Genomic DNA, 27,834 nt, shown 5'->3' on the forward strand with positions numbered 1-27,834 from the left:
ACCACTGATTCAATATTTATTCATTCAAACATCATTATTCAATGTTTACTGTGTGTCAGGTACGATTCTTGATACTTGGGGAAGGAAAACTAATAAGAATATAATAAAAGAATAAAATCTTTCCTTGGAGAATTTTTATTCTAATTACCCAACTGGATTTTTAATAATTAGTAAAGCTGCTAAGCTCAATTAAAACAAAGTAGAAAAAGGACTGGTTCCGCCTATAGGGATTCAAAGAATATAAGGAAAGGCCAAGAGACAAGTATGGTCTATACTGAGGACAGGGTTATACAGTGCAACGAATAGAGATGTGCTAAGACAGTAGTCACTAGGCACATGTGCCTATTTAAATTTAAATTAACATTAAATAAGATTAGAAATTCAGTTGTCATATTTCAAGTACTCAATAACCACAAGTCTGAAGTGTACCATATAGGACAGTGTGGACACAATTATTTTTATCATTGCAGACAGTTCTACTGGACAGCACTAAGAGGACAAGGTAAGCCTGTTGCCAGCTCATGGACAGTCTCATATATATATTAAGGAGTTTATAAAACTTTAAATGAAAATGGTTTGTAAATTACCATATTCTGCAAAGTCCTTTCAGGAACTGGCAAAAGGAACATATTTATAGGGAGACTTTACCCCTGCAATATTGTTATGACCTGTTTCACCCATCTAGATTCTGTATTTGAGACTTCTTTTGAAGAATGAATTCTGCAGCTTAACAAAAAAAGGCTGGAAACCCACTGTTATGGGCAATTGGAAGCCACCACATATTTTTAAGCAGGCACATGACACCATGACACAGATTTAGGTTTTAGAAATATTACTTCTTACTGCAGCATGCAAGATATGTGGGAAGAAAGGACAGTGGGCATACCAAGATCAGTGGAGGTTAATAAGATGATAAAGGACTCATTTCAGTGAAACTTGTAAAAAAAATACACAATTAAGAATTTGCATCATTAAATTTATTCCAAGAACTGTGCATACAACAGGCATGTTATTTGCACACAAAAACCGGCACTGCAATAAAAATAATTAATATTTTGGCCACGAAACTCAAAAGATATTTGAAAAACTTCTCAAGGTGTTTAAGTCACTGGATTCTTTAATATTTGTAATCCATGCTTGCTCAATTATAATTTCTAAAGTATATGATAATTATACTGCTCATTTTACTATTCATTATGCTTATTATATATTTAAGACATCTGTTCTGAAATTTTATGTTCTCCAAAAAATAACTTTTGAGTAACTTCGAAATATCCGTTATGTACCTCTCAGCAGTATTAGTGTAAAACCAAAACTGTTTTCGAGTAGCAAGTACTCAAGCCACACCATTTCTGATTACAGATAGAACTGGCAGCCAGTGTTATAAATAGCTCTTTCACTCCTTGTTCCTATTTTAATATGCCAACCATTACTTCACTGATATCCCAGAGTTTTCTTGCAACAGACTCATCCATAGCTTTGGGCAAGAGTTCTACCTCTTTACAATCTCCAAAGTACTTTCCTGACACACCTTCTACCTCAGGTGAAGAGGCTAAATAAACTGAAGTCTGGGCCCCTTCTACTGGGGTTTTGAAAAAAGCCCATGACACCAAATTGAAAAGTGGTTTGACCAACAGTGGAATGTGTATGTGCCTGCCAAGATTAGTCCGCACAATACCAGGGTGTAATACATTGACAGTCACGTTTGTACCTTCTAAGCGACGGGCTAGTTCTCTGGTAAAAAGAATGTTAGCCAGTTTGCTCCGACTATAACAAAAGCTTTTATTATAGCTCTGTTCACTGTTCAAGTCTTCAAAGTTGATGTCTCCATATTTATAAAGTTTGGAAGAAACTACCACAATCCTGCTGGGAGCTGAACTTTTGAGGAGTCCAAGGAGAAGATTGGTGAGTAGGAAGTGCCCCAGATGGTTCACTCCAAACTGCATCTCAAACCCATCTTCGGTCTTCATATAAGGGCATTGGAAGATCCCTGCGTTGTTGATTAAGACATCCAGTCTAGGTTCTTCCTTTAAATGTTAAAAAGAGAATGGGGCAATTATGAATACAGGCCTACAATGAAATTTTTAAAAGTTCTTACAAATTACTAAAATTCCATAAAGTGCCTCTGTGGGTTTTCAACAATTGGGGGGTGGGGAGTGGAAAGACTTGCATGTTTAATGGAAGACTGGCCTCGTGCTTTTCACATGCTCTCTCATCTACCCTCACCAACGCTGTGAGCAAACTAAGCACCCAAGTGAGGTGATTTGTGCAGTATCACAGGGCTCTTGGGTGGCAAACAAAAACTGGAAGATGAAATCTTCTGACACCAATGCCCCTGTTTTTAGTTAGTAAGCTAGCTTGCTTTTCTAACTGGGAGTTTCACATCATAGCTAAAGAGTCGGTGTGAGCTAGGAAGTGGAAATATGGCAGAAGGCAGGTCAGCATGATTTATTCCCAGAGCTGCTATTATCAACACCAGGGGCAAACTAGTACTGCTTCATTCTGTACTTTTCTAAGGGTAAATGGTACCATGGGGATGGAGCACGCAATAGAAAGGGTCAGGGATGCCAATTAAAACTGGAGAGAACATCATGACTAAATCAAAGAAACGTTAAGAAAAAAATTGATTAGGTAATAAAAAATAGCAGAAACAAAGCAATGAATCATAAATACTAAGTCTCACAGTAACAGCAAAGGACATTTAGAGAGGAGTTAGGACCAACAAACACCTTTAACCTCCACTATAAATTTAGAATTCCATTCTTTTTTTCCCTATATAAAATCTACCTCTTTCAAACTCTGAAGGACCCCCAGCTTAGGGGATCTATTATAGTCAGAATTTTACACTTTGTACCCTCCTGCATTTCTCCAGAGTTAAATGCTAAAATTTAGACTGTCCTCAAAAGGAAGTCTTTTCGTTCCTTAATTCATGTAAGTTGGTTTTCCCTAGCTCTTTCCGGGCTCCTCTCTGTCTCTTTTGATGGGCAGAGAAAAAGAAATGTACAACATGTTCCAGGTGTAAAGACACAGTGATGACCTATGATTAAATTAATTTGAGGTCAAATTTCAAATTTCACTGGCCCTTTTGCCAAGTGTAAGTAAAAAGAAAAATGTGTTAAATTTCACAACTGTTATCACAGCCTACCTGCCAGAGGATTAACTATTTATCATTCCGTCTGTCTAAGCACCTTTGGCTTTTCCAACAGTCAACTTCAAAAAGAAGGCAAAAGTTCACCCGTGGGGGAAAGAAAGGAGTGTTCTTTTTTCACTAATCCTTTGGAAGAGTTTCCTGTATTAATCATTTCCGAGCCATCATTCTTTGCTGGGCTTGTGTTATTTTAAGACTTTATCATTCACTATTTTTTAAATTCTAGGAGATAAATGACATAAATACCATGAATACCAACCTGTGGGAAATTTATACTTCCATTTAAAAAAAAAATCTGCTTATAGTCACTGGACTTCAGAGGCAGAAAGAAACTTAGTAAAGTTTATCTCCTTAACTTTTAATTGGTTCTGTCTCAAGTGGTCAAAGTAATAAAATGCCTTAAGGGTCTGAAATGAGAAGTATACCCGGACTCATCTACTACATTTTTAATGAACAACAGGAAGACCCACTTTTAATGCTTCAAAATCTTTTATACACTAGTATTATTTATTTCTTAACCTGTTTTACCTGATAATGAAATACTAGCCATTAAGACAAAGAGACAAACAGAAAACCTCTCTGTATCTGCAAGTTTCCAAACTGTGCATCAAGGTGCCCCAGAGCCTCACAGAGTTCACACCTTCAACATTAAATTGTGCTAAATTCCTTTCAATGGTGTCCTATCTTTGTAAAGCTGAGTTTTTCGTAAAATGCAAGTACTATGTTAAATATCAACTTAGAACAAGACACGGGGGTGGACATTTTCAATCTGATTCCATAGACTGAGAAGGTGATGCACTAAACAACAGGTGCACATTTCCCATTAGTAATTATGATTATTGAAGAATGGAGTATCTTTTTTCTTTCAATTATGTATATTATTTTCTCAAACAGCTACTAAGTTGTTAGGACATAAATACTTATTAGGTTGTTTGGACCTAATTGCTTAATAAACCGATAGATACTTCCTTTGGCCTACTGGCATCATGAAAAAATTAGAAAGTTTGGGAACCTAAGCTGTAGACTCAAGAGACTCCATTTCATATGGGCACCTTTCTCACACCAGCGATTTTTAAATTTCACTCTTCTATATGCCCTTTTGCAAGTCACTTCTGCAGGAAACTCTTCTACCTCAATTTCAACAGAGGACATCCACCTCAGTGGAATATTTATCATCTAAACAAAGATTCCTACACCTCATAGGCAGGCAGCAGGGGTATAGAAAGAAAGGGCTTTGGACAAATCCTGGGCAAATTATTTGGCTTACCTATGCCTTTGTTTCCTAACTTTGTAAAATGGGGATAATAATGCCCAGGGGCGCCTGCGTGGCTCAGTCATTGACTGCCTTGGCTCAGGTCATGATCCCAGGGTCCTGGGATGAACCCTGCATCAGGCTCCCTGCTCAGTGGGAGGCCTGTTTCTCCCTCTCCCACTCCCCCTGCTTGTGTTCCCTCTCTCGCTGTCTCTCTCTCTGTCAAATAAATAAATACAATCTTAAAAAAAAAAACAAACCTATCAGGGTTACTGAGGATTCAATGACAATAATAGCCAAAGCCCCTTTAATTTCATTAAAAAAATTTTTTTTAAGTATCTGAAATTCTTGGAATAGCTCCTGGCACATAGGAAACCTTCAATAAATACTAAGTATTATATTTATTTCTGTCCCCGTTTAGAGCACATGGGTACTGGGATTCCTAGCTCCAATCTATTTAGAAATCAGGCCAGAGACTGTTTAAGGAGCTGGTGCTAATGAATCTACTGGTGTCAGAGAGCTAAACTTCCTACCCCAGCAGAGGGGGTAAAAAAATGCTTCAAGGTCTCTGGCTCCCAGGCTCTGGAAGATGACTTGGTGCACGGACTTCAGACACAGAAACAAACAATCCGAAGATCTGGCGGATCTCCCCCTGGGCCATCCTCACATAACAAAAGGAAATATTCAGAAACTGGCTAATTTTCCTCTCGGGGCCATTGTTTTCTAAGCATCTTTGGAAAACAGAGGCCTTTCCCACCAATTTCCCCAGCCTGCACTCTCAAGTCCTCATACCATTCGACGGTTTTGACTCTTAGGCTCGGTCTTTCCCAAGGTCACACCCCCCGGACTCTGGGCGGTACCACCCCCTGCCCCCGCCCCCGGCCCCTCCTCCCCCGCTCAGCCCCCGGCCCCTCCTCGCCAGCCGCCGAGGCCCGCGCCCGTCCCGGATCTCCAGCTGGTTCCCGGAGCCCCACACCTGGAGCATCTCCTGACAGAAGGCGCGCACCGAGCGCAGCGAGGCGAGGTCCAACTCCTTGACGACGAGCTCGCCTGCCTCGCCGGCGTCAGAGCCCGGCTCGGGGCCCCCGGCCTGGCAGAGCTCGCGGCGGAGCTGACCCGCCGCCTCCTCGGCGCGGTCGCGGTCGCGGCAGCCCATGATCACCCTCGCCCCCAGGCGCAGCAGCTCGGCTGCCGTGGCGCGGCCCAGGCCGCTGTTCGCCCCAGTGATCAGCACGGTCTTCCCGTGCATGAGGCCCGAGTTGCCCCCTCCGTGCAGCCGCTGGACACTGGGCCCCACGAACCGCCGGGCCGCCAGCCACAGGGCCCCACCCAGTGCGGCCAGGAGCGCCGCTACTGTAGCTATGGCCATGGCCGCCGGGGCCGAGGGCCCACCGGCCCCCGCGCGGGACTTCCGGAGTCGCCGCGCGCCCGGTGCCTAGGCTGCCACCTGCACGGGAAGAACTCTGGGGCGGGGCCTGTTGCCGCATGACGGGGCGGCGTGGGGCATGCTGGGACTTGTAGTTTTCCTTCCGAGGGCACCGGATTGGTTAGGGCAGTACAGCACCCGGAGTCGCGGTGACTCGGTGGAGACGGCCCATGGAGGGTGAGCACAGGCCCCAGAGTGGTGGTGGTCGACCCGGTGGGGATGCCTTATGAATATTTTGAATTTACAAATCCCACATATCAGGGCTTGCTTAGTGTGTTTTCCGTTAAGGATACCTGGGACTTGTTACCCTCAGTGCAGTTTCCTTTCACCCTCAGGAGAATGAGTGGTTCCTACCCTCTGGAGTCTGAGGAAGAGCTCTTTTTTATTATGATGAGGCGAAGAACTTAGCAACGTGAACCAGTCCGAAACAGAATGGACCAGTGGTTCTCAGATGTTAGCTTAGTATCAGAATCCCCTGCAGAGCTCGTAAAAACAGCACAACCCTCTCCCCCCGACCCTGTCCCCAAAATTGAAGGGTCCCAGTACCCGAGTTTAGAGTTCAATAGGTTCCAGATGGGACCTGAGACTTTGCATTTCTAAAAAGTTCCCAGGTGATTCCGACGCTGCTGGTTCGTGGACTACAGCCTGAGAACTGAAAACCATTATGGCATTGATCTCTATAGCAAAAGTCATCCTCCAGTGGTCTTATTTGATACTGGTAGAGATGTAGTGGGAAAGCCTGGACTTAGTCTAGACACAGACTTCTGAGTAGGCCTATTCACAAGTGCTTCCACACCTCCTCCAGGAGACGATTAAATTAATCATGGAAGGGAAAGTGCTTTGTGCACTATAAAGTGATTGAAAAATGTCAGGGCTTATTGCCACAGGGACCCATCTTCAAGTGGCAAACTTCATAGTTTTTAGACCAAGCTCTTCTCAAGTCCTCATTCATTCATCTACTCACCCATCAGATATGTGCGAGGCCCCATGCCCTGTGAGAGTCACACAGAAATAGGACACCATTTCTGCCCTCGAGGTGCTTATTGTCTGGTACAGAGACAGAGACCTCCCCGGCCACAGCCCCCATTCTAGAATCTTCACGACAAGAGAAGAGACACACAACCTGTATAGTTTGAAATAAACTCCCTAGATTATTTTGATAAACTCTCCTCCACTCCTGTACGTTTGGGAAGGATGTAACATGCCGTGAACAGTCACATTACAAATAGAAGAGGATTAGAATGCCAGAAGAAGGTTTCATGTGAGTGCTGGAGATGGAGCTCACAGGTGGGAAGGAGCACTGTCCTGGGGGATTCCACAAGGCACCAGAGCAGAAATCACCAGGGATGGACCTTTATTCCACCCTTTCTGTAATTTGAAGCTGCCTCTCAAACTCACTGATCCTGGAGTGCATCTCCTTCCTCTTTCTTTTTCAATCTATCTGTATTTTTCCCATCCTTCAAAGTTCACCTCAGTTCTGTTGTCTGATCACCTCCAGCCCATGCAGATCTCTGCCTCAACTTCCTGTGTGACCCTCGCTTCTTGGCACTGAGAACAAACAGCCCTCTAGTGTTGACTATATCAGTTTGCGTGCTTGACTTACTCTACGGATTGTTCGAGGTTTTAAATTCCCTAAAGGATGGGATTATGTCTGAGTTTCCTTGTGGTCTTCACACTGGAGAATGCATAGAAAACAGTAGGTACTCAGTGAGTGTCATGACTGATACATTTTGGACTAGCTTACATCAAATTAAGAAGCAGAGCAAAAGCTATGTATCAGCAGCAGTCTTCTTTAACTAGAGCTGGGGTGGAGTATGTATATATGCATGCACTAGAGAGAGAGGTGGGGGTAGAAGGAACGAGAGAGGGCATGAAGAGGGAAGGAGGAGGGAAATCCCCAGATCTGCTATGTAACTGCTGTGTAGTTTAATCACAGAATGATGGAATGACTAATCTTTTCAGGATGGGTCCTATGGCCATGGAATTAATAAGAACAACTTGATGTGGAAGGCTATATAACACAGAGAAAATAGATTATAGCTTTTGAAGTAAGACCTGATTTTGAATCTTAGTTCTACCATTTATTAGCTGCACATTATTGGACAAGCTACTTTTTCTTTGTGAATCTTAAGTTCTTCATTGATTAAAAAATAAGGTAATAATACTATTCTGTTGCAAACATTTGGTTTGTAAGAAAATGAGGTGGCATGAAAATAACCAGCTCACTGTGACTATTATGCAGTAGATTATGGTTAAAAAACAATGTTTCTTGAAAACAAAACAAAAATAAAAGAATGGTAACAGTGAAAGGCTAGGATACTACACTTCATGTTACATTTTGAAGTGGTAGCCAAGGCATTTTTTTCCATGTAATCATTGGACCTACCTGCCAGGCCCAGAGCCAGAGACTTCAAATATGAAGTCCTGTGGTGCACAGGCAATGCACCCACCAGGTAAGCTTCGAAGAAGCTTTCCCAGGAGCTTCTGTCTAGAGCTCATCTTAGATAGAAAGTGCCCTATATGAATAACCTGCTGATTTATTTCTGAATGAGCAGTGTCAGATTGGTATAGTTTTGCAGATGGAGTGACCTTCTAATTTTGCATTGATTAAAAGGCTGGTCACAGAGGCAACAATAAAAAACTCTAATTTTCAAGAGTGTGTTTAACCCTTCTCTTTCCTTCTTTGAAGACCAATATTCTGCAATGATGATGGGTAACAATTCATTCTATCTACTAACATCCAAAAATGAGCAATGCTTTGTAAAACTAACTAGGCTTTAGCCCTTTCAGCATTCAAGCATTCTAGTTATAAACTTATCCTAAAGAGTCATTAGTATGACTTACACACAAGGGTAGGTGAGTTGTGTTCAACAGCACTGGCAGCTCACAGAGATGTAGCTTGAAGGTAACTTGAGGGTTCAAAATGTTTTCAAGAGAAACAAGAGGAAACCTTCCCAAATGAACTAAGTTCTGGTCCAGTCTTCTGAAATACCTATGTAATTACCCTAGAGATCCACAAGAAGTGGCTTCTGTAATACCGGACTTACTGCTTTATTTCTCCTCCCCATCCCTAATTGTTCATTTTTTGACTAATGCCATAAGGTACATGAGCTGTGATGGTGCCGAGCTTCTGTGCCCCTTCAATGTGGAACATGTGGTCATCAAAGAAAATGTGGGGCCTTATCTTCACCAAAATGGGACCTTTGGGGGCTCCAGCAAGGAAAAGAGCTTCGTCTATCTCTAGACCCCAGCGGCGAAGGGTTTTCAGCACTCGGGCGCCTGAACTGGCTGCACTCCTGGCTGTAACCAGGTAGGTCCTGATAGGGCAAAGTAACCGTTCATCTTTGGCATAAAACTTCTTTTGCAGTCTGCCTAAATCTTCCAGAAAGCCTTTTAAGGGACCCTGTAAAAGGAACATATGTCACAGCTGTGATCCAGTGAGCTAAAGGAAGTGAATGCTGAAAAGGCAGAGGCTTACAAGAGGTTATAAAAGGTTATAGTACTGCATTAGACATGCAGTATTCTAAGGCCAATGGAACAGTCCTGAAACTCCTTGCATTTATGTGAGTATATTTCCTTGTATGGAACTATCCTTGCATTCCTAGAATAAGTGTAGGATGACCATATATTTTATTATCTAAACACTGATGTTTTGAGAGTGAAAGTTTCTATAAAAAGTAAAAGGGCAACAGACATAAATTATCCATGGCTAAATGGGATACTCTAAATAAAGTTTGGTTAATCACCAAAAGAACTATTTTAGTTTTATTTTTCTGAATTGCACACTTTAGTATTATGAAGTATACTCCTTTATCTAGTTCAGTGTCTTCTTGGCTCGAATCTAGCCTTGTCCTATATTTACAATTACCTGTGTGTATCTTCACACTTACTTTTATCTTCAACCTTTCTGAACACTTAGTTTTAGCTGTTTCTCTGGAATAGAGCAAGATCTGGATTCTGCTATGTGTTCCAATCTGGAAGTCTTAATTTTTAAAACAAAGTTGAGTTTTAGGCCATTTAAATTTATTGGTATTACAAATATATGTGATAATGGTTCTTTCTTATGATTTTTATTGCATTTTCCTTGTTTAAATATTTTAAAGGATTGTTCATTGGGTGTTTATTTTCTTTGTGCATGTGTGTATGTGTGCTTCGTCTAAGATTTAGGAAGGTTTGTATTATTTCCTTCTATTGGTTACCTTTGTAACTGTAACTTTTTATAGTACTGTTAGTCCCTTTTTTTTTTTAAATCCAGGATCTATTATTTTTTACAGTGAGAAATAATGAAATTACAGTACTTCTTCACCTCTCTCTTATCCTCGATTTCTTCTGCAACCATCCAATTTTACTTGCTTCCTCTTTCTCAGTGGTTATATTTTCATTATTAAAGATTCTTATATTTCTGTTTATCACCTTTACATCTTATCCTTTGATTACTTATTATAACTGAAGATATAAACATACTTACTCTTCCTTAGGTCTTTTTCCTCCACATTTTCCCAGTTTTCATTAGTTATGTAATTTCTCCATTGTTAGAACACATAATATGTGCTTTCTTTCCTGCCACCCTATTCCCTACAAATGTTTAAGTTTTAGTTCTGTGATTAAATATATTCTGTGCTATAGGTCCATTTGTGTTTCTAGTCATCTACATATTGGCCAAACTGTTGTCTTCTAGTTTTCTCAAGAAAATCTTATGGAAATAACAATCCCTGATATTTTAAACTGTTGATCTGTTTTCTTTTTACCTAAATGAACTTTTAGCTGGATATAGAATCAGTGATTTAGATTTTCTTTCCGTTTTCTTAGATTTTTTTATAAGTAGTGCTCCACTGTCTTTTGCTATTGAGTACTGCTGTGGGAAAAGACTGAGGACAGCTTGATTTTTTTTTCCCCACTCATATGTGAAGGCTGCCCAAAGAATTACCTCATCTTTGATGTCAAAAAATTTTAGTAGGGCACGTCTTAATGATGATCATTTTGTTCCATTTCTTTTAATAGTTTAATGTATGCATTAAAATCTTCTGACAATTTAAGGTGTTTTCTTGGTTTATATTTTTATATACATTTGCATCTTTGTATTTACCACATACAACCCTCTCCTCCTCCCCTCAGAACATAATGTCGATGTTTTTCTTCAGGGATTCCAGTTATGCATATGTTGGATTTTCTTTACCTGTGATCTATTTTCTGTCATTTTTCTCTCTCAAATCTTATTTTTCAGTTCTACTCATTTCCAGAGTTCTACCATTTAACTTTTTACCATCTCTCCCCTGATTCTTACATTTCTACTTTATGACCCTGACTTGCTTTTTTAAGTTTTTAAAAGTTATCGTAAATGTTTAGTCACAATTTTTACCTATACTTTGGCTACTATTTCTAGTGAGAGATCTACATCTCTTATTATTCCCTTCTTTGCCTTTTTCTCAGTATCTTTGCTTATATTCTGTGCTGGTTCTGTTTTTATTACTCATCACTGAAGCAGATTGGTTTTCCTTGGAACAATAGAGGGCTTATGGCAAAGGTCAAGGATAATATTCTAAATCTGATTTTATTTCATAATTCAAAAGATCCCTTCTTCTCTGCTGTTCAGGAAACACACTGTTTTTTAATAAACATGGCTTATTTAGATGATCATTTGTCTATTTAGATCTAAACATTATTTAGATCACTGTTTCTCTGTCAGCATATATCAGGGGAAAAAACAAATAAAATTCACTTTTTAAAGGTGAAATATCTGTATCTCTATATATATGGGAAAAAACTATTAACTTTTTTTTTTTTTTGGCAATAGCAGCAAAGGGGGTATAATGACTATTGGCAGTAGTCACCCAACTCATGACTAGTTTGGCTTTAAAACATAGAGGAATACAATTCTTCTTGCTGCTTTTAAGTAGTTTCCAAAGGGAATAAATAGGGACCAGCCTGTTTATGTCACCATATTCAAACCAGGTATCCATATCATCCTTTCTTATTTCTATTTTTGGGTATGTTCTATAATTTAAACATTTGTGCAGCAGTACAGGTATGTAATTTGTCAATAAAAATATAGAAATAGGTAAAGTTACTAAAAAATACTTTTTTGAGAAGCTGTATGACTTAAAACATTTAGAATGTGCCTAGGATGTAGAAAGTTGGAAAGACTGATGATATTCCTATCTTAAAAAGAAAAACCAAGATAATCTAAAAAAAAATCATAGCATTTATTGAGCCCATTAGAGAGCTGAGGCAATAGGACAACAGACTAACATGAAATGTAAAGAAAAAAATCTAAGGGAAAATCTAAGGTTCTCTTCAAGGACATATGGAATTCAAGAACTGGCACATCTTTGGCAAAGCAATGGAGGATGCCATACCAGATACCATAGAAGCAAGTATGAAAGACTGAGATAATTTAAAAAAAAGCATATTGATAAAGGCCAAATCTGGACTAATAAGAGAGCAAAGAAGCCTTGAAAGTCACAGACCCAAAACACTCTCTTACAGGCTTTTTTTTTCATGGACTTTACTAGTCGTTTATGAGAAAGACTGTAGGCAGGATGGGAAATGAGAGAATGCACTCCTTGGTAGTGCAGACTGGAGGACAGGAGCAGCTACCACTATGAGAAAAGACTAAAACTCCACCTTGCCCCATGTTTCCTAAGTAACAAAAGTCTTACATTGCCAGCAGAAGGGCTTCGAACACTGTCACGTCTAGGGGGGAAAGGGAAAGAAAAAGGGAAAGGGAAAGAAAAAAACCCTCCAGCACTGTGGGGGAAAGGGAAAGAAAAAAACCCTCCACCACTGGAAGTGGGACTGGAGACCATTACGGAAATCAGAAAATAATGGATGGGTATTTTCAAAGTGCTGAAATAAAAATACAGTAAATGCAAAAAACTATATCCAGTCAAAATAAAATATTTTTCAAAAATGAAGGAGAATAAGGAGTTTTTGAGGCAAAGAAAAGCAGAACTTTTGGTAACAGCATATCAGTTCTACGTACAGTGTTAAAATATGGTTTTCTGGCAAACTGATTATGACACAAGGGAGAAAGCTGGATTTACACAAAGAAATGAAGATCCCTGGAAATGGTTACAATGAAGATGAATACAAAAGACATATTTTTTATCTTATCCATATTAATTCTAAATAATTGATTAGTCAAAAAAAAATTATAGCAAGGTATTGTGAGTTAATAGCATAGGTGAAAATAAAATGTGTGACAATAGCACAAAATATGGGAGGAAGGGGTTGAGAGTACACTGTTGTAAGATTCTTACACTATACATGATGTGGCATTATATTGTTTGAAAATAGACTGTGATTACTTAAAGTTGTATGCTGTCAATCCTAGGGTAATCACTGGAAAACTTAAAATGAGTTATAAGTCAATAGTGGAGATAAAATGGAATCCTGGAAACATAAAGTACCTACAATAAATCCAAAAGCAAAAAGTAAGAAAAGGAAAAACAAACAACAGATGGAACATATAGAAAAAAGGAGGAAGATGATAGATTGCAATCCAACCAGAGTAATGATCACATTAAATGTAAAAGGTCTAAAAATAGCAATTAAAACACAGAGATTGTCAGATTGTACAAAAAAAGCAACACGAACTATATATATATGTGTATATATATATATATAATCTACAAGAGAGCCAATTTAAATATAGAAACAATCTAAATGTAAAAACATAATAGGTTAAAAGTAAAAATTATAGAAAATATATACAATACAAACACCAGTCCAAAAAACAAACAAAAAGCAAAAAGCTGGAGTGTTTATATGACTATCAGACAGAGAGACGTTACATAATGAAAAGGGATTATTTCACCAAGAAGATATAACGATCCTAAATATTTGGGCAGTAAGCAAAAGAGATTAAAAATACATGAAGCAAAATGAATATAATTAAAAGGAGAAATAGATTAATCCTCAAAATATACTTGAAGACTTCAACACTGCCTCCTCAATAGTGGATAGAAATAGATAGAAAATCATTGACAATTTGGAAAACCTGGGCAATATTACCTGACTAATACACTGTCAACTTAAGCTAACTGACATTTTTGACTACTCAACAACACAGAATCAACATTCTTCTCAAGTACACATGAAACATTCACCATGATAGGCCATATTCTGGACATAAAACACTCCTCAGCAAATTTAAAGAACTGAAATCACACAAAATATATTCTCTATATATACTTAGTAGTCAAAGAGTGAATGATCTGCCCCGAAGTTCAGGGACAAGGCAAGGATGCGTCCTCTTATGACTCTTGTTGAATACTGTACTGAATGCACTAGCAAAGGTAATAAGGCAAGAAAGATAATTAAAAGACATACAGAATGGAAACATAGAAATAAGTGTTTTTATTCATAGTATTGTCTATGGAGAAAATCTCACATAATCTACAAAAATTTTACTATACTAACTAGTGAACTTAACAAAGTTGTAAAATGCAAAGTTGATATGCAAAAACCAGTTGTATTTCTGCATATTGCAACAAACAGATTGGAAATCAAAAATTTAAAATATCATTCACAATAACACCAACAATTATGAAATACTTAGGTAGAAATCTAACAAAGTACGTGTGATATCTGTATACAAAAACATTCAAAACACTGATGAAAAAAATCAAAGATGACCTAAATAAATGGAGAGATATATCATGTCCATGACTGAAAGACTTGATATTAAGACATCCTCCTCCCCAAGATTAAGCTAAAAATTCAACACAATCATAATCAAAATTCCAGCAGGATTTTTTTTTTCCAGGAATGCACAAGCTAGTTGTTAAATCTGTATAAAAATGCAAAAGAATCAGAGTATCCAAAAGAATTAAAAATAACACAATTGAAGAACTCACACTACCTGATCTCAAGACTTACTATAAAACTGCACTAATCAAGACAGTGTGATATTGGTAAAAGCATAGACACCTATGTTAAAGGAATAGAAAGCCATTCTTTTCCACAAATAATGCTGGAACAATTAGGATATCCATAAGCAGTAAATTGAACTTAACCAATACTTTGCACAAATACAAAAGTTAATTCAAAATAGGTCATAATCCTTAAAAAACACTAAAATTATAAAATTTTGTACAAAAACATAGGAAATGTATGTGACTTTGACAGTTTTTAGATATGACATTAAAAGCACAATTCATAAAAGAATTAACTGACAAATTGAACTTCATCAAAATTGTAAGTTTCTGTTCATCAAAATACACTGAAAGATATAAAAAGAATAAAAAGACATGCTTTTTATTTGCAAAACACATCTGATAAAGGACTTCTATCCAGAATATGTTAAGAACTCTCAAACTTCAATAATAAACCCGGTACAAATGAGCAAGAGATTTGAACAGATATATTTGCCAAAGAGTACCAACGATGGCAGATAAACACCTGGTAACATGTTCAATATCATTTGTCATTAGAGAAATGCAAATTAAAACCACAATGAGATACCATTACACAACCACTAGAACAGTTTAAAAGAAGCAAACAGAAAACGACTTACCAGTACAAAATACAGAGCAACAAAATCTCACGTATAGTGCTATTCGGAATAATGCAAAGTGGTCTGGTCACCTGGGAAAATACTTTGGAAGTATCTTATAAAGTTAAATATATGACCTAGTGACACATATACCATGTGACCTAGTAATCTTACTCCTAGGTATTTATCTAAGAGAAATCAGATCTTAAGTTTATACAGAACACTGTAAGCAAATGCTTAAAATGGCTTTGTTTATAAATGCCAAAAATTGGAAACAACCTAAATATCCTCCAACAAGTAAATGGATAAAGAAAATATGGTACCTCCATAGAAGAGACTCAACAATAAAAAGGAACAGACACTACTAATACATGGAATGATATGGATGTATCTCAAATGCATTATGCTAAATAAAAGAAGTCAGATTCAAAAGATTGTATCCTGTGTGGTTCCATTTATGTGACATCTGGAAAAGGCAAAACTATAGGGACAGAAATCAGATTAGTAGGGGAGAGGTCCTGGAGATAGCAGAGTCGGATGGTTACAGAGAGACAGGAGGGAATTTTGTGAGTATAATGAGTATTTTGAGTTTGGTAATGGTTTCATAACTGTATACATTTGTCAAAACTCTTAGAAGCATCCACTAAAAATTATGAATTTTACTGTATATAAATTACACCTCAACAGTTCTGATTAAAACACACACACACACACACACGCACACACACACACAGTTTAAATATCACTTGCTGTAACATGAGGTGAGTTAGTGAAACACTTCAGCTTTCTGTTTTCTATTTATACTTTTATAAGTCTAATAAAAATAACAACATTTAAGTTTATCTTACATTCAAGAAGAGTTGAGAAAAAAGACCAATTCTTTGGTACAATTCTTAGATTAAAACTAAATAATCTATCAGTTCAGATTCAATTTGAAGAATATTTTGATGTTTCAGATTTCCTTTGGTTCAGAAGTTGTAAGTTTTGTTCATTTTACACTGTGACTTTAACACTTCAGTTCACGGATTGATTCCAAAAAACCTAAATATTCAGTTTCATTTTGATTAGGTGTTCATAGCTTGAACTTGTTTGGGGCTCATTATTTTGATTCAATTTGAGCTCTCATTTGTGCAAATTTTCTCAGTTAAGTAATGTGTTAGTGAGTTTGAGGTTTATGGGCAGAGAGGTCCACAAATGTTTACTGACCTATTGGAAATCACTTTACTATTCTGAGAACTTATTATGTAGAAATAGCTTACTGGTAAGCTATATTACTTCTATCACTTGTAATTTGGAGGTGAACTCATTATCATGAGAAGATCATAGAAACACTTCCAAAAAGGATAGATAAAAGAATGCTAAAACAAAACAAAACAAAACAAACAAAAACCCGAGTGGGCAGTGGGTGTTTCAAAATGAGGAGTTCATGAAAGGGAGCAAAGTATAAAGGATAAGAAATGAAGAGTGGCTGCCTGAAATAATTTAAAATATGTATATCTATATGTTGGAAAATAAGTAAATGAAAATTAATTAGAACTCACTGAACCTACCTGAGCAAGAGGCTTATTCTCAAACATTGTTTCATGTTGAAAGAATTTGTCCAGCCCGTGCTCCTTGGCAATATGTTCAGATTCGTCAGAGAAGAGGACGGCATCCCCATCAAAGGCCACACGGAGCTGTGTGTCACAGTAAGCCATGTCTTTGGCTCCATCAAACATTGTTGCAGAGGCGATCCCTGGCAGACCATGGAGATTTATTAATACTCTTCTCAGGGGCATCAGTTTCTTCTACCATTTTAATGATTAAAAAAAGAAAAAAAAAAAAGGTCCTCCCAGACCTTGAAAAATTTTTTTTCCCATCTAACCTGATGACTCAATTGCTCTTTATAACCACACATCTCAAAACAATTGTTTACACACTGCCTCCATTTCTATAATAGATGGGAAAGTGTAAAATGGGATGTAGGACAATCACTGAGAATGTCCACCTCCAAGAAGGTCAAAGCTCTAAAAGACAGATTTAGGGGCTGCTACTTGTGGAATCACCTTAGCAGAAAATTTAACAAAGACATAAGCCACATAATCATATATGAAGCCCAATGAAAGTCAACACTAGTGCAAACCTCTTTATTAACTTGAGGGATAAAACCAAATGAATACCTTCTTGTATTGCTTCTTGTACTTTTTCAGAATCTGCAGAAAGATACAAGTTGGTAAGATATGCCTTCAAATAGCCAATGGGGCTTTTTCCACCAGTCAGACAGAAGCGGTCAATTAATAAGCCTATTATTGGGCAAGAAAGACTGTGTTATGTCAGAGACTAAAGACAATATACTTACTGTAAATGTAAACCAAAGTTATCTTAGGAATAAGTGAATGCTTATTGAGGTTTTAGAATTACCTTTGTAGCACTAATATTGAAAAATTGCTATGTTATATATGAAAAAGCTATTTTTTATTAAGTATGTCTACATAGACCATGCCAATTTGCTCTCACAACAATTGTATGATAGGCATTATTTTCATCATTACAGAAAAGGAAACTGAGACATAAAGACTTGTCTAAGCCCACTGATTCATACTGACTCTTGTCTAGACTAGACAGAGTTCTTTTAATTCAACCGTAGGCTATTCATTTGTTGAAAGAGATAGTTAATGTGACTCTATTTTAAGTACCATTTCTGTATTTCTTCAGGAACAGTGTAATAGTAATGACAAGCAGTGCTAGGATTTAAACTGTTTTCTAAAAACAACAGGTCTGAAATTGTTTCTTTCTTGACTTGAAATTGTATTTATTTATTTATTTTTAAAGATTTATTTATTTGAAAGAGAGAGAAAGCAACCATGAGCAGTGGGGTGGGGGAGCGGCAGAGGGAAAGGGAGAGAGAGAGAATCCTCAGGCAGACTTCTAGCTTGAGTCAGGGCTTGATCCCGTGACCCCCAAATCATGACCAGAGCCAAAACCAAGAGCTGGCTGCTTAACTGATTGAGCCACCCAGGTGTCCCTTGACTTGAAATTTTAAATGTAATTATTTAGGAGATGAAATATTAAAATACCATTAAATGTCTTTTAAATCAACAACAATTAAAAAACAAATGCTAGATATTGGTGAAAGTTTTATAAAATAGTCACCCATTTTCACTTTAGATGAAAGTATAAATTGGTACAAACTACCTAGAAAGTAATTTGACAATATGTAACAAGAAATGTAACTGTTTATACCTTTTGACCTTTTTGTTAGTTTTATTCTAAAGGAATAATCTGAAACTCTGATAAAGATTTATGTGGAAAGGTCTCAGTTCAGGATAATTTATAAAAGCAGAACACTGTTTAATGATTTGAGAGTAGTTAAATAAAGTATAACATTATGCATATAAATAGTATATACCCATTCAAAGTGTTTTTAGATTCATAATAAACTGGGTAGCTGCACATGATATAAAGCAGAATTTCGAGTCTAGTCAGTTGTTTTTCCTCTGTATGGACTCACAGAGTAGATAGGGTCCACCGACAATTGGGGTGGAAGTGTTTGCTATGGTATTAATGAAATACTCTCAGTTTTTCACTAAAGCCAACACTGGACATAAGTGGCACAAAAGTGTATTCCACAAACCCTTAAATAATATTATAAATTAATATTAATATATGATCAGAAATTATTTGGTGGCATTGGGGACTTCAGAAAGAGTTAAAACATCTTCCCCCTTCTTAAGGAGATCACAGTCCACTGAGCAGTCAGGCATGTAAAACAGAATGATAATGTAACAGGCCACAGCAGAGGGAGATACAAATTGCCTTCAACACCCAGAGAAGGGAAGGAACCAACTAACTCTTCCGGGTGAAAGGCTGTTATTCCATGAATAAGGCTGCATGAGAAGATGGAGCTCAATCAACTCATTAGCAGAATTGATAGGTAGATAACTATGTTTCCTTATGCCGCTAGCCTTGTTGGGCTCAGTTTGGTGAGGGATAGATAGACCTAAGTTACCTACTAAATTGTGCAAGATTGTGTGTTGTAAAATATAATAGCTGCTGTTTACTGAGTGATTATCTACTCATCTATACTAAACTTTTCATCTGTGTTCTCTTTCCATGTCATAATACTATGAAAAGCTGTTTTTGAAAGACAAACCTTTTTTAAAAAATATGTCTCAGACATCAGCCTTTTTTTAATTTTAAAAGATTTTACTTATTTATTTGACAGAGAGAGAGAGAGAACACAAGCAGGAGGAGCGGTAGAGGGAGAGGGAGAGGGAGAAGCAGGCTCTCTGCTCAGGACTTAATCCCAGGACCCTGGGATCATGACGTGAGCCGAAGGCAGATGCCTAACTGACTGAGCCATTCATGTGCCCCTTAGACATAAGCTTTATAATTAGGATAATGTAAAACTCATAAGTTGTAATACATCTTGTTTATTTATAACCATGCCCACTTTAAACCTTGAATTTAAATATGCCAAAGTTCAACCTTACTTTGACTTGACATACTCATAAGCCTGGATAGGTCACTTAGAAAATAATCTAAAGGTCCCCAAATAACAAGTCATGTAATTCCATAACAGGAAATTGGGGATTTTCTCTTAAAGAATCCAACACACTGATGGAAATGCTATGAGGAAACTAGAGTCAGTCAAAATTTCCATGTAAAGGAACAAAGACAGTTTTGCTGACATGGGTGTGGATTTGATGTGTAAGGGAGAGAGGTCAGGGAGAATCAGATTGTAAGAGTGGAAAGGAAAGGTGAAAACCCATAAACCTTAAACACAGATCTGTGGTGAGCAAGAAGTTTGATCACACAGAGAAAGCCTCTGGGTAGATGGCTTCTTGAAGTCAAGTTCAGAAGTGAAAAACATAAAACAGAGAAGCATATTGCAGGAGCTGGGATTAAGTCTTTGAAATTCACACTTGACAAGTTAAGTCCGGAGCTTTGGGCCCAACTCTGTGCTAAAGTTAAAAATGAACATGGCCTCTCTTTCTCTGACATGGGCAAATAAACATTCCTCAGGCAGAAGGGGGTGTCAGTATCAAAGACACTGCATTAGTTAGGCCACAGTCAGCAAAATAACATGGCTTCTCTCTCCCAGAGCAGCAAGCTGTTCTTCCACATGGTATTTATTTTACTTACCATAGTGATTGACGCTGTTTATAAGCCGCACTCCCACTTGGGCATGGTTATTAGTCATCAGTACAATATCAAATAAGTCCTGTTCATTAGGATACAGCTCACGGAGTCTAGCATTGACATGCTGCAGTGCCTGCAGGTTACAAACGTAAGCGCATGTAAAGAGGACCAGGCAAGGTGACTGTTGGAGTCTGGAGTCTGGAGAGAAACGACATCATTGGTGTCAAATTCAAACTCTGGAGACTCTTCACTGAGAGACTATGGCTCTTTTAAGGCAGGGTTATGCCATTCATTTCTCTATTTCCAGCCTCTTTTATACAGCACCTCGTTAATGTTTGCTGAATGGCTAGGCAATGTTTGTTGAAAATTGTTATGACATTTGGTTTTCTAGAATTCTGTCTGTGGGGCAGGTAGAGAGAAGGATCAGGCCAAGACCTTCAAGCTTGTCTTTTTTTTTGATTCCTAAAATCTGCTTTTCTTTTCTTGATCATCGGGTGACTATTATTTATTGTGAAAATATAGAATATAGAATATTTCGTGAATTAGCATGTTATCCTTGCACAGGAGTCATGCTAATGGTCTCTGTATTGTTCCAATTTTAGGATATGTGCTACCAATGCACTTTGTCTATTTTTTAAATATGAGTCTTTAGAATAGGTTAGCGGCTTCCTCCCATGCTTCTACCATGCCCCATAAGTACTTTCTACTCACAACTTGTAGGTGTCATTTTTTTCTGCCTGGTTGTTATTTGTCTAAGTTATATAGGGTATCAGTGTTACAAGTGCTATACATTTCAGCGTAAGTTCAGAGAACCTTACTTTTTCTATTAAAATCATGCCCCCCCCCAATGCCAATCAAGATCATCTTGATCTTCTTAACATGTTATGTTTGGGGCAAAAGCAGCTCAAGTAAATTCCATCTCATTTTAATGAGGCATTTTGTTTCTACTGCTGGGATTGTAAACTCATTATCACTTCCGGTTACCACTCCTAGGAAGGGAACAAAGGTGTTTCTTACAGGTGTCATGATTAGAACTCCACTGAGCGCCTTCTCAACATCCCAAATCTAGAACTGGAGGCCCTTCCTCACCACTCTGGGAGCCTCTGTGGAAGCATAAGCTGACCTGAGGTCAATTTGAAAAGGGCAAGAATTACAATGGGGGAATCGGGAAATATAAGGGAAACTGGATGAGATCCCAAGGGTCTGCCTGGGTCCTTCCGTCTCCATCCAGGGTCCTGACATTCCAAACACAGTTTTGCAGGGTACCTTAACAAAGTGGAACGCGGGCCCTGGGGTCAGGATGACATTTTCGTTGTTGAGTTGATACTCCATGTACTTTTCTAGACCCTCTTCCTCGTAGATTTTCCTGCCGTCCACCATGTTGAAAAGCGCCCGAGATGACACAGCGATGGTGATGGCATTCTTGGGTTTGGGCTGCAGAGAGGGGCGCCAATGGGAGGAGAGTCAGTCACACAGACCAAAGGGATCAGAAAAGGGGCTCATCAGGGCAAGGTGGGAAGAAAACATCTAGGCCCCGCTTGGAGCACTGTGATGCTGGAGACAGCCAAGGGCTCGTATTCCCTCCCAACTCCTGAAGCTGCAGGGGTAGGGGAGAAGCAGGGGTCTGCTCAGGACTTCACTACACATTGGAGAGAAGGGAGACTCAGGTTTGCAGGGTTGCACGGAGGGGAGTTTCCAGTACCAGGTCGGTGGGCCCTGCTCACCGGTCGGGGGCGGGAGCAGCTCGGGATCTTCTCATACAGAGTTTTCACGGAGGCCCAGTAGGCTTCCTCGTCATCCTCCTCTTCCTCCCGTTGCTGATGCTGCCGAGGCAGTTCCGACAGACAGTCCCGGTCTAGCTGGGAGTAGGTCGATCTGCGCTGGCTATAGGGCTTCCATTCGGTGGGGGGCGTGCGCGGGTAACCCCGTTGCTGCGTGGAGTCCCGGATATCCCGCACGATGCCGTGAGCCCAGGCTTCGGGATTCTCGTGCATCTTGGTGCTGCGCCGGGAAGAGCTATAGGGCTCTGGCGGGGTGGGAGGACGCGAGTCGAGAGGCATGGGTGGAGTGGAAGGCAAAGGTGGCGTGGGCGGCGAGGGCCGGTCTGACAGCTGCTTCAGGGACTCTTGCTGGCTGGGGGAGGTGGATGAAGTCCGGGAGGTCGTGGAGCTACTGGGGAGCTGAAGCAAGAAAGTGGGAGTCTGAGTTAGATGCTCACCTGTCCCCATCTCTGTCCAGCAGGAGTCAAGAAGCCTTCCCCTTCCCAGTGTTCCATTCTTAGCCCTTAGTTGGATCCTGGTTCATCATAGCTCCTTTCAGTAGGGCTCGAAGGGGCTCAGATGTTTCAGGGCCCCAGTTATTGGATATTTCTGTTACACGGACACAGAGATAGACCTATTTTATTTTCCCCTACCTTCCCCCATCAGCACCTTGCATTTTTTTTTTTTTTCTGGAGTTGATAGGGCACAGGTATTCTTCCTTGCTCTTAGGCAGCTGGCCTGTAGTTTGCAAAGCACTGTTGCTTGCTTCTCTTATATTTGCTCAGAGACCTCCAGGTAGGATAGAGGGCTTGAGTAAAGGTCCTTGCTTACTACTGCCTTCATCTGTGACCTCCAGTTAACTCTGTGAACAACTAGACCAGATGTTCCCACCATCAGACTCTACAAAACACCTGGAGGTATCTCTTTCTACATTTCTCCTGTGATTAATGAAGTGATTGCTGGGAATGTTGGTAGACTGGAGAACCAAGTATCTTCTCATTGCCTTCAGAACTCTGTGTGCCAGTGGAGCTCATTTGGAGAGAATCCTCTTCCTAAATAAAAAGGAAGGATTCTAGAGAAAAATACTTTTACTAAGGTGTGCAATAAATTATTAGGCACCTGTATTTCAGTTTTTATGATTGTTTCATGTATTTCAAAAGGCATATTCTTGGTTAGACTATTGAGCCACATTTCACAGAGATACGTGTTCTCCCAGTGGCGAGGTCTGTGTCACTCTCTCTCTGCATCCAAAAACTTAATCTCAAAACTAACATTTTCCTCTCATGGCGCCAGGCCTAGTTAAGGGACCAAAGCACCACACAATCTAATATTTTTCAACAATTTATCTACTTGGTTGATTTTTCCACCCCTTCTTCTTCTTCTTTTTTTAGTTTAAATCCAGTTAATTAACATATAGTATATTATTAGTTTCAGAGATAGAGTTCAGTGATTCATCAGTCTTATATAATACCCAGTGCTCATTACATCATGAGCCCTCCTTAATGTCCATCATCCAGTGACCCCATCCCCCTACTCTCCTCCCCTCCACCAACCCTCAGTTTGTTTCCTATGATTAAGAGTCTCTTATGGTTTGTCTCCCTCTCGGATCTCATCTTGTTTTATTTTTCCCTCCCTTCCCCTATGATCCTCTGTTTTGTTTCTTAAATTCCACATATGAGTGAGATCGTATGATAATTGTCTCTCTCTAATTGACTTATTCTGCTTAGCATAATACCCTTTAGTTCTATCCACGTCATTGCGAATGGCAAGATTTCTTTTTTTTTTTTTTTTGATGGTTGAGTAGTATTCTGTTGTATATATATACCACATTTTCTTTATCCATTCATCTGTTGATGGACATCTGGGCTCTTTCCATAGTTTGGCTATTGTGGACATTGCTGCTATAAACACGGTCCATCCTGTCTTCTAAGGCTTGATTACTCAGTAAATAGTTGTTGAATAAATGAAGGAAGGACGGAGAAGTCAAAGGGCTTAATCATTAAGTTAGTGTACAACTTATAGACTTAGTGACCCTGGGTTTTAATCTACCTCAATTAGTGTTATTAATGTGAGATCTTAGGCAAATTACTCTGTGTTTCAATTTTCTCAACTGTAGAATGGGGCTTATGGGTTTGTCTTTTTTGTTTTAATGATGACTGATTTAGCTAAAACATGTAAAGTACATAGAACAGGGCCTGGCACATAGAAAGCATCAATAAATGTTAACTATTATTATTATCATTATCATCATCATTATTATATCATGTTCTCCTTCATTTCATCTCCCATCTCTACCTTAAGACTGGTGCTCTTGCTTCTGGGTTCGTCTATTGATGGATCTCTTGTGGATGGGCTTCGTGAAGTTCGGGACCACTGATTTCGCACAAGGTACCCTTGCGAATCAGTCTTTGGCAATGATAATTCCTGTGATCCCTTTGGAGGAAAGAAGAGACCCGGGGATGTAATACCCCACCACCCACTCCTGCCATGCCTGTGCGTACAAAACAACCATATCAAGCTGAACATAGCAGAACCCAATGAGAAGGTCCCTGTCCTATATGACCTTAATTCAACGTTGACCCTTATGTACTATTCTAGCTCTGGCCCAATCCTAAATTCTGTAATGAGCAAAAAGTGGAGATCCACCCGGAGGAGAATCCAAAACTAAGAAACAAATCTGATATCTCATATTTTTTCACCTGTGACCCTTCTTTTATGGAACATAGTAGAGTTGACCATTTTTCTGACCTTTTTCCCTCTTCTTCCCTTAAGGTTAAGCCTGTTAGCTGAAGCTAAGATGACATATTTACCATTTTTTAGCACACTACAAAGATGAGAGCAGCCACCACCTAAGTGAAGCTGCACCAGGGCTCCCAAGCAGCTGCCTAAGGGGGAGTAGAGCACTCTAGCATTTTCTTTGGGAGGAATCAGACTGGAAGACACTATGGAGAGGCAAGTGGAAGTTTCTATTCCCCATATCCTTCCCCTCACCCAGATTGCCTGTGGTTCCCCTCCAAAATCAGTAGTTTGATCTCTGCTCACCCTGATCATGGTGATCTGCCGGCCCTGCTCCCACAACAGGCACATGTGAATATAAATACGTATTGTGTGGCAGGGGCCAAGAGGTACTGTTCCCTCAGCTGCACAAAGGCAGCGTCTACACGACGAGTGACCTCGCATGGGGCAACATCTCAGCAAGTGATTCGGATTGACTGCACGCCTCATCTGAAAGATTGTGCAGAAAATGATCAATGCGATGGCCAGACTCCCCTTCCCTCCCTGATCTGAACAAAGACCAGTCTCCTCCCATAGGCTGAGCAGAGAAGATGACTGTGGGGATGTATACTGGTGGGGAAGGCAGAGACCAGCTTCTCCTGGTTTGTCCTTAACCTCTCCATGAGGACATGAGGTATCCCTTAATAGAAATCTTGGCAGCTCAGTCTTCTCTCCCAGAACTTTCCTGCCCCCTTAAATTTTCTGTTGTGCTTTCTCCTCTTTAATTCTCTTGCCAACTCTAAAGAGGTCAGCTCACCTGAGTGCTCAGACGAACTCCTGATTTCTCAGAATCCTTTCTTTTCTCTGTGTCTAGGCTGTCTTTTGAGTTCCTCGATCCAGTCTCATTCTTAATATGGAAATAAAGAATGTTTATTAATTAATCTCAGGAGGATTAGAAACCTTGAGTTTGGGAATAAAAGGATGAATAAAAATTAGAATTTGTCTTTTTGCCAATATAAAATATATATATACATATATATATAAATTCTAGACATTTCCCTTTGTTCTACAGACATTAATAAAAATAACACATATCAGAGAACTATATAAACAGTTTTTTTAAAGATTTTATTTATTTATTTGACAGAGAGAGAGACACAGTGAGAGAGGGAACACAAGCAGGGGGAGTGGGAGAGGGAGAAGCAGGCTTCCCGCGGAGCAGGGAGCCTAATGCGGAGCTCGATCCCAGGATGCTGGGATCATGACCTGAGCCGAAGGCAGACGCTTAACGACTGAGCCACCCAGGTGCCCCTAAATAATTTTTAATATAGAAATTTGTTGGTTTATAGATTTAAGTCATGAGGCATCTATCATTAAAAAAACGATATCAGGCGAAATGCAATTGGAAAATTTTCCAGAGCTCAGCAGGATTTTGATTTAAATGTGAAATTGCTCACACAGAATAACTTTTATTTTCTCTACTGCTCTGAAGGTTGATACTTAAGGAACTTTTCCTTTGGCCATGTAGAGTTGAAACTTTTTTTGTTTGTTTACTCAATAAACCCTAACTCCAATCTTCTGTGGATCTAAGTCTCACCAATATTAGCTTGATTTTTAAAATCAAGGTTCTTAATCCTGTGCAGATCCATTGACAGTCCTGCCTTCTGTACATATTTTCTAATTATTCATACCAGCTAGAGTGAAAGGAGGTTTCTCATGAATAAACTAATAGGGAAGACTATGTAGGAGGGCACAGGGAGATGATTCTTGTCATGGACACTATTCAAATACGTTCATTTTCGATTGTGGGAAAAACAATTTGTATTGTTTCATGCTAATTCGGTAGCTGTATTGCGATCAAGATTAGTGTTATTTCTCTGTTTTAAGAACTCATCTTCTCGCTTAGACCAATGTGCTCAGGAGCAGTCTGTGCATAATACTCTTTTTGTATTAGTGTTTCCTGGATGATTGAGTCTATGACTGCAGAGCTGTGTGGTCCTAGAACTAGATCCTAAAATCCTTCCAGCCACTCCCTACATCCCTAACCATAAAATCCTGTCACTTATAACTGCAAAAGAGATTTGAAACTCAATCCCTTTTCTCCATCCCTATTATCATTGCCTTGTTCCAGATCTCAGATCATTATGGGCCTGCATTCTTAGAATTGTAGACTTTTGATTAGATTTCATAACCTCATATCCTCCCAACTTCTAGATCCATCAACCCCATCTATTTAAAGTGATATTTATAAAACATAAATATAATTATGCTTCATTTCTGGGTACTGGTTTTACAGACCAAGGGTCTCATGGTGTATCCTGTCTACCCCCAACTTGCCCTCCACAGTACACTTTTATCTCTATGTTCGCTTGTGCTAAATGCCTGTATTTGCCTACATATCACCCTATTTCCTTCTAACCTCCTCTTCTCTTTAATGTTCTTCAAAATCCAGCTCAGTATGACCTGGGAGAAGTTCCCAGAGTTAAACATTCCTTTGTGTTGCCTGTGTCTTTTGTACATACTTTTTACTGAGCACTGAATTGTACTTTATGTATTCTCTTTCCTACTAGGTTGTGCATTCTCCAAAGATAGCAAGAGTGTTTTCACCTCTTGCCACTAACATACGAGCATACAAATGCCGAATTATTAGATTGACTGATTCTGAATGCTTTAATCTCATTTTTCTCCATTCTTCATATTCTTTATTTTCCTTCCCTTTACTCCACATGTAGTCATTATCTGAAGTGATTTAATTATTGCAGAACATTCCCAGAGGTAATGATATCTACATTTGTTGATGTCTACATTTCCTTAGCTCTTTGGCAAGATTCTAGGACATTTAATTCACTCACCTTCTTTTTCTGTTTCAAAGATGTTTGACTCATTTCTTTTAAGTCCTGAATTTCTTTTGTTGTT

At 39.1% G+C, this 27,834-nt stretch overlaps 1 protein-coding gene and 1 non-coding gene across 9 annotated transcripts; both read right to left on the reverse strand.

Moving 5' to 3' along the window:
- Window positions 1-955: 955 nt before the first annotated feature.
- On the reverse strand, window positions 956-27,803 carry LOC114205955 (retinol dehydrogenase 14). Of its 8 annotated transcripts, XM_088026323.1 has the most exons (11): window positions 27,771-27,803; window positions 25,736-25,825; window positions 25,246-25,428; window positions 24,499-24,636; window positions 22,168-22,623; window positions 21,710-21,877; window positions 20,447-20,576; window positions 17,482-17,604; window positions 16,873-17,057; window positions 8,955-9,229; window positions 1,903-2,027 (listed from the first exon to the last, which is right to left on the reverse strand). In XM_088026323.1, exons 1-11 carry the CDS (start codon window positions 27,801-27,803, stop codon window positions 2,003-2,005), a joined length of 1,806 nt encoding a protein of 601 aa, XP_087882449.1. In that variant the 3' UTR covers window positions 1,903-2,002. The 8 variants fall into 8 exon arrangements, with proteins under 8 accessions (XP_087882448.1, XP_027955371.2, XP_087882449.1 ...); XM_028099568.1 differs by lacking the exon at window positions 1,903-2,027 and having other exon boundaries at window positions 8,897-9,229; window positions 25,246-25,378; window positions 25,737-25,825; XM_028099567.1 differs by lacking the exon at window positions 1,903-2,027 and having other exon boundaries at window positions 8,897-9,229.
- LOC114206039 (U6 spliceosomal RNA) lies at window positions 20,963-21,065 on the reverse strand. Its single transcript, XR_003608535.1, has one exon. It is a non-coding gene; the product is annotated as a U6 spliceosomal RNA (small nuclear RNA).
- Window positions 27,804-27,834: the final 31 nt, after the last annotated feature.

Source organism: Eumetopias jubatus, unplaced genomic scaffold, assembly GCF_037043125.1.
Source record: "Eumetopias jubatus isolate StellerSeaLion01/CBP00866 unplaced genomic scaffold, mEumJub1_p1.0 scaffold_9, whole genome shotgun sequence".
Classification (NCBI taxonomy): Eukaryota; Metazoa; Chordata; class Mammalia; order Carnivora; family Otariidae; genus Eumetopias; species Eumetopias jubatus.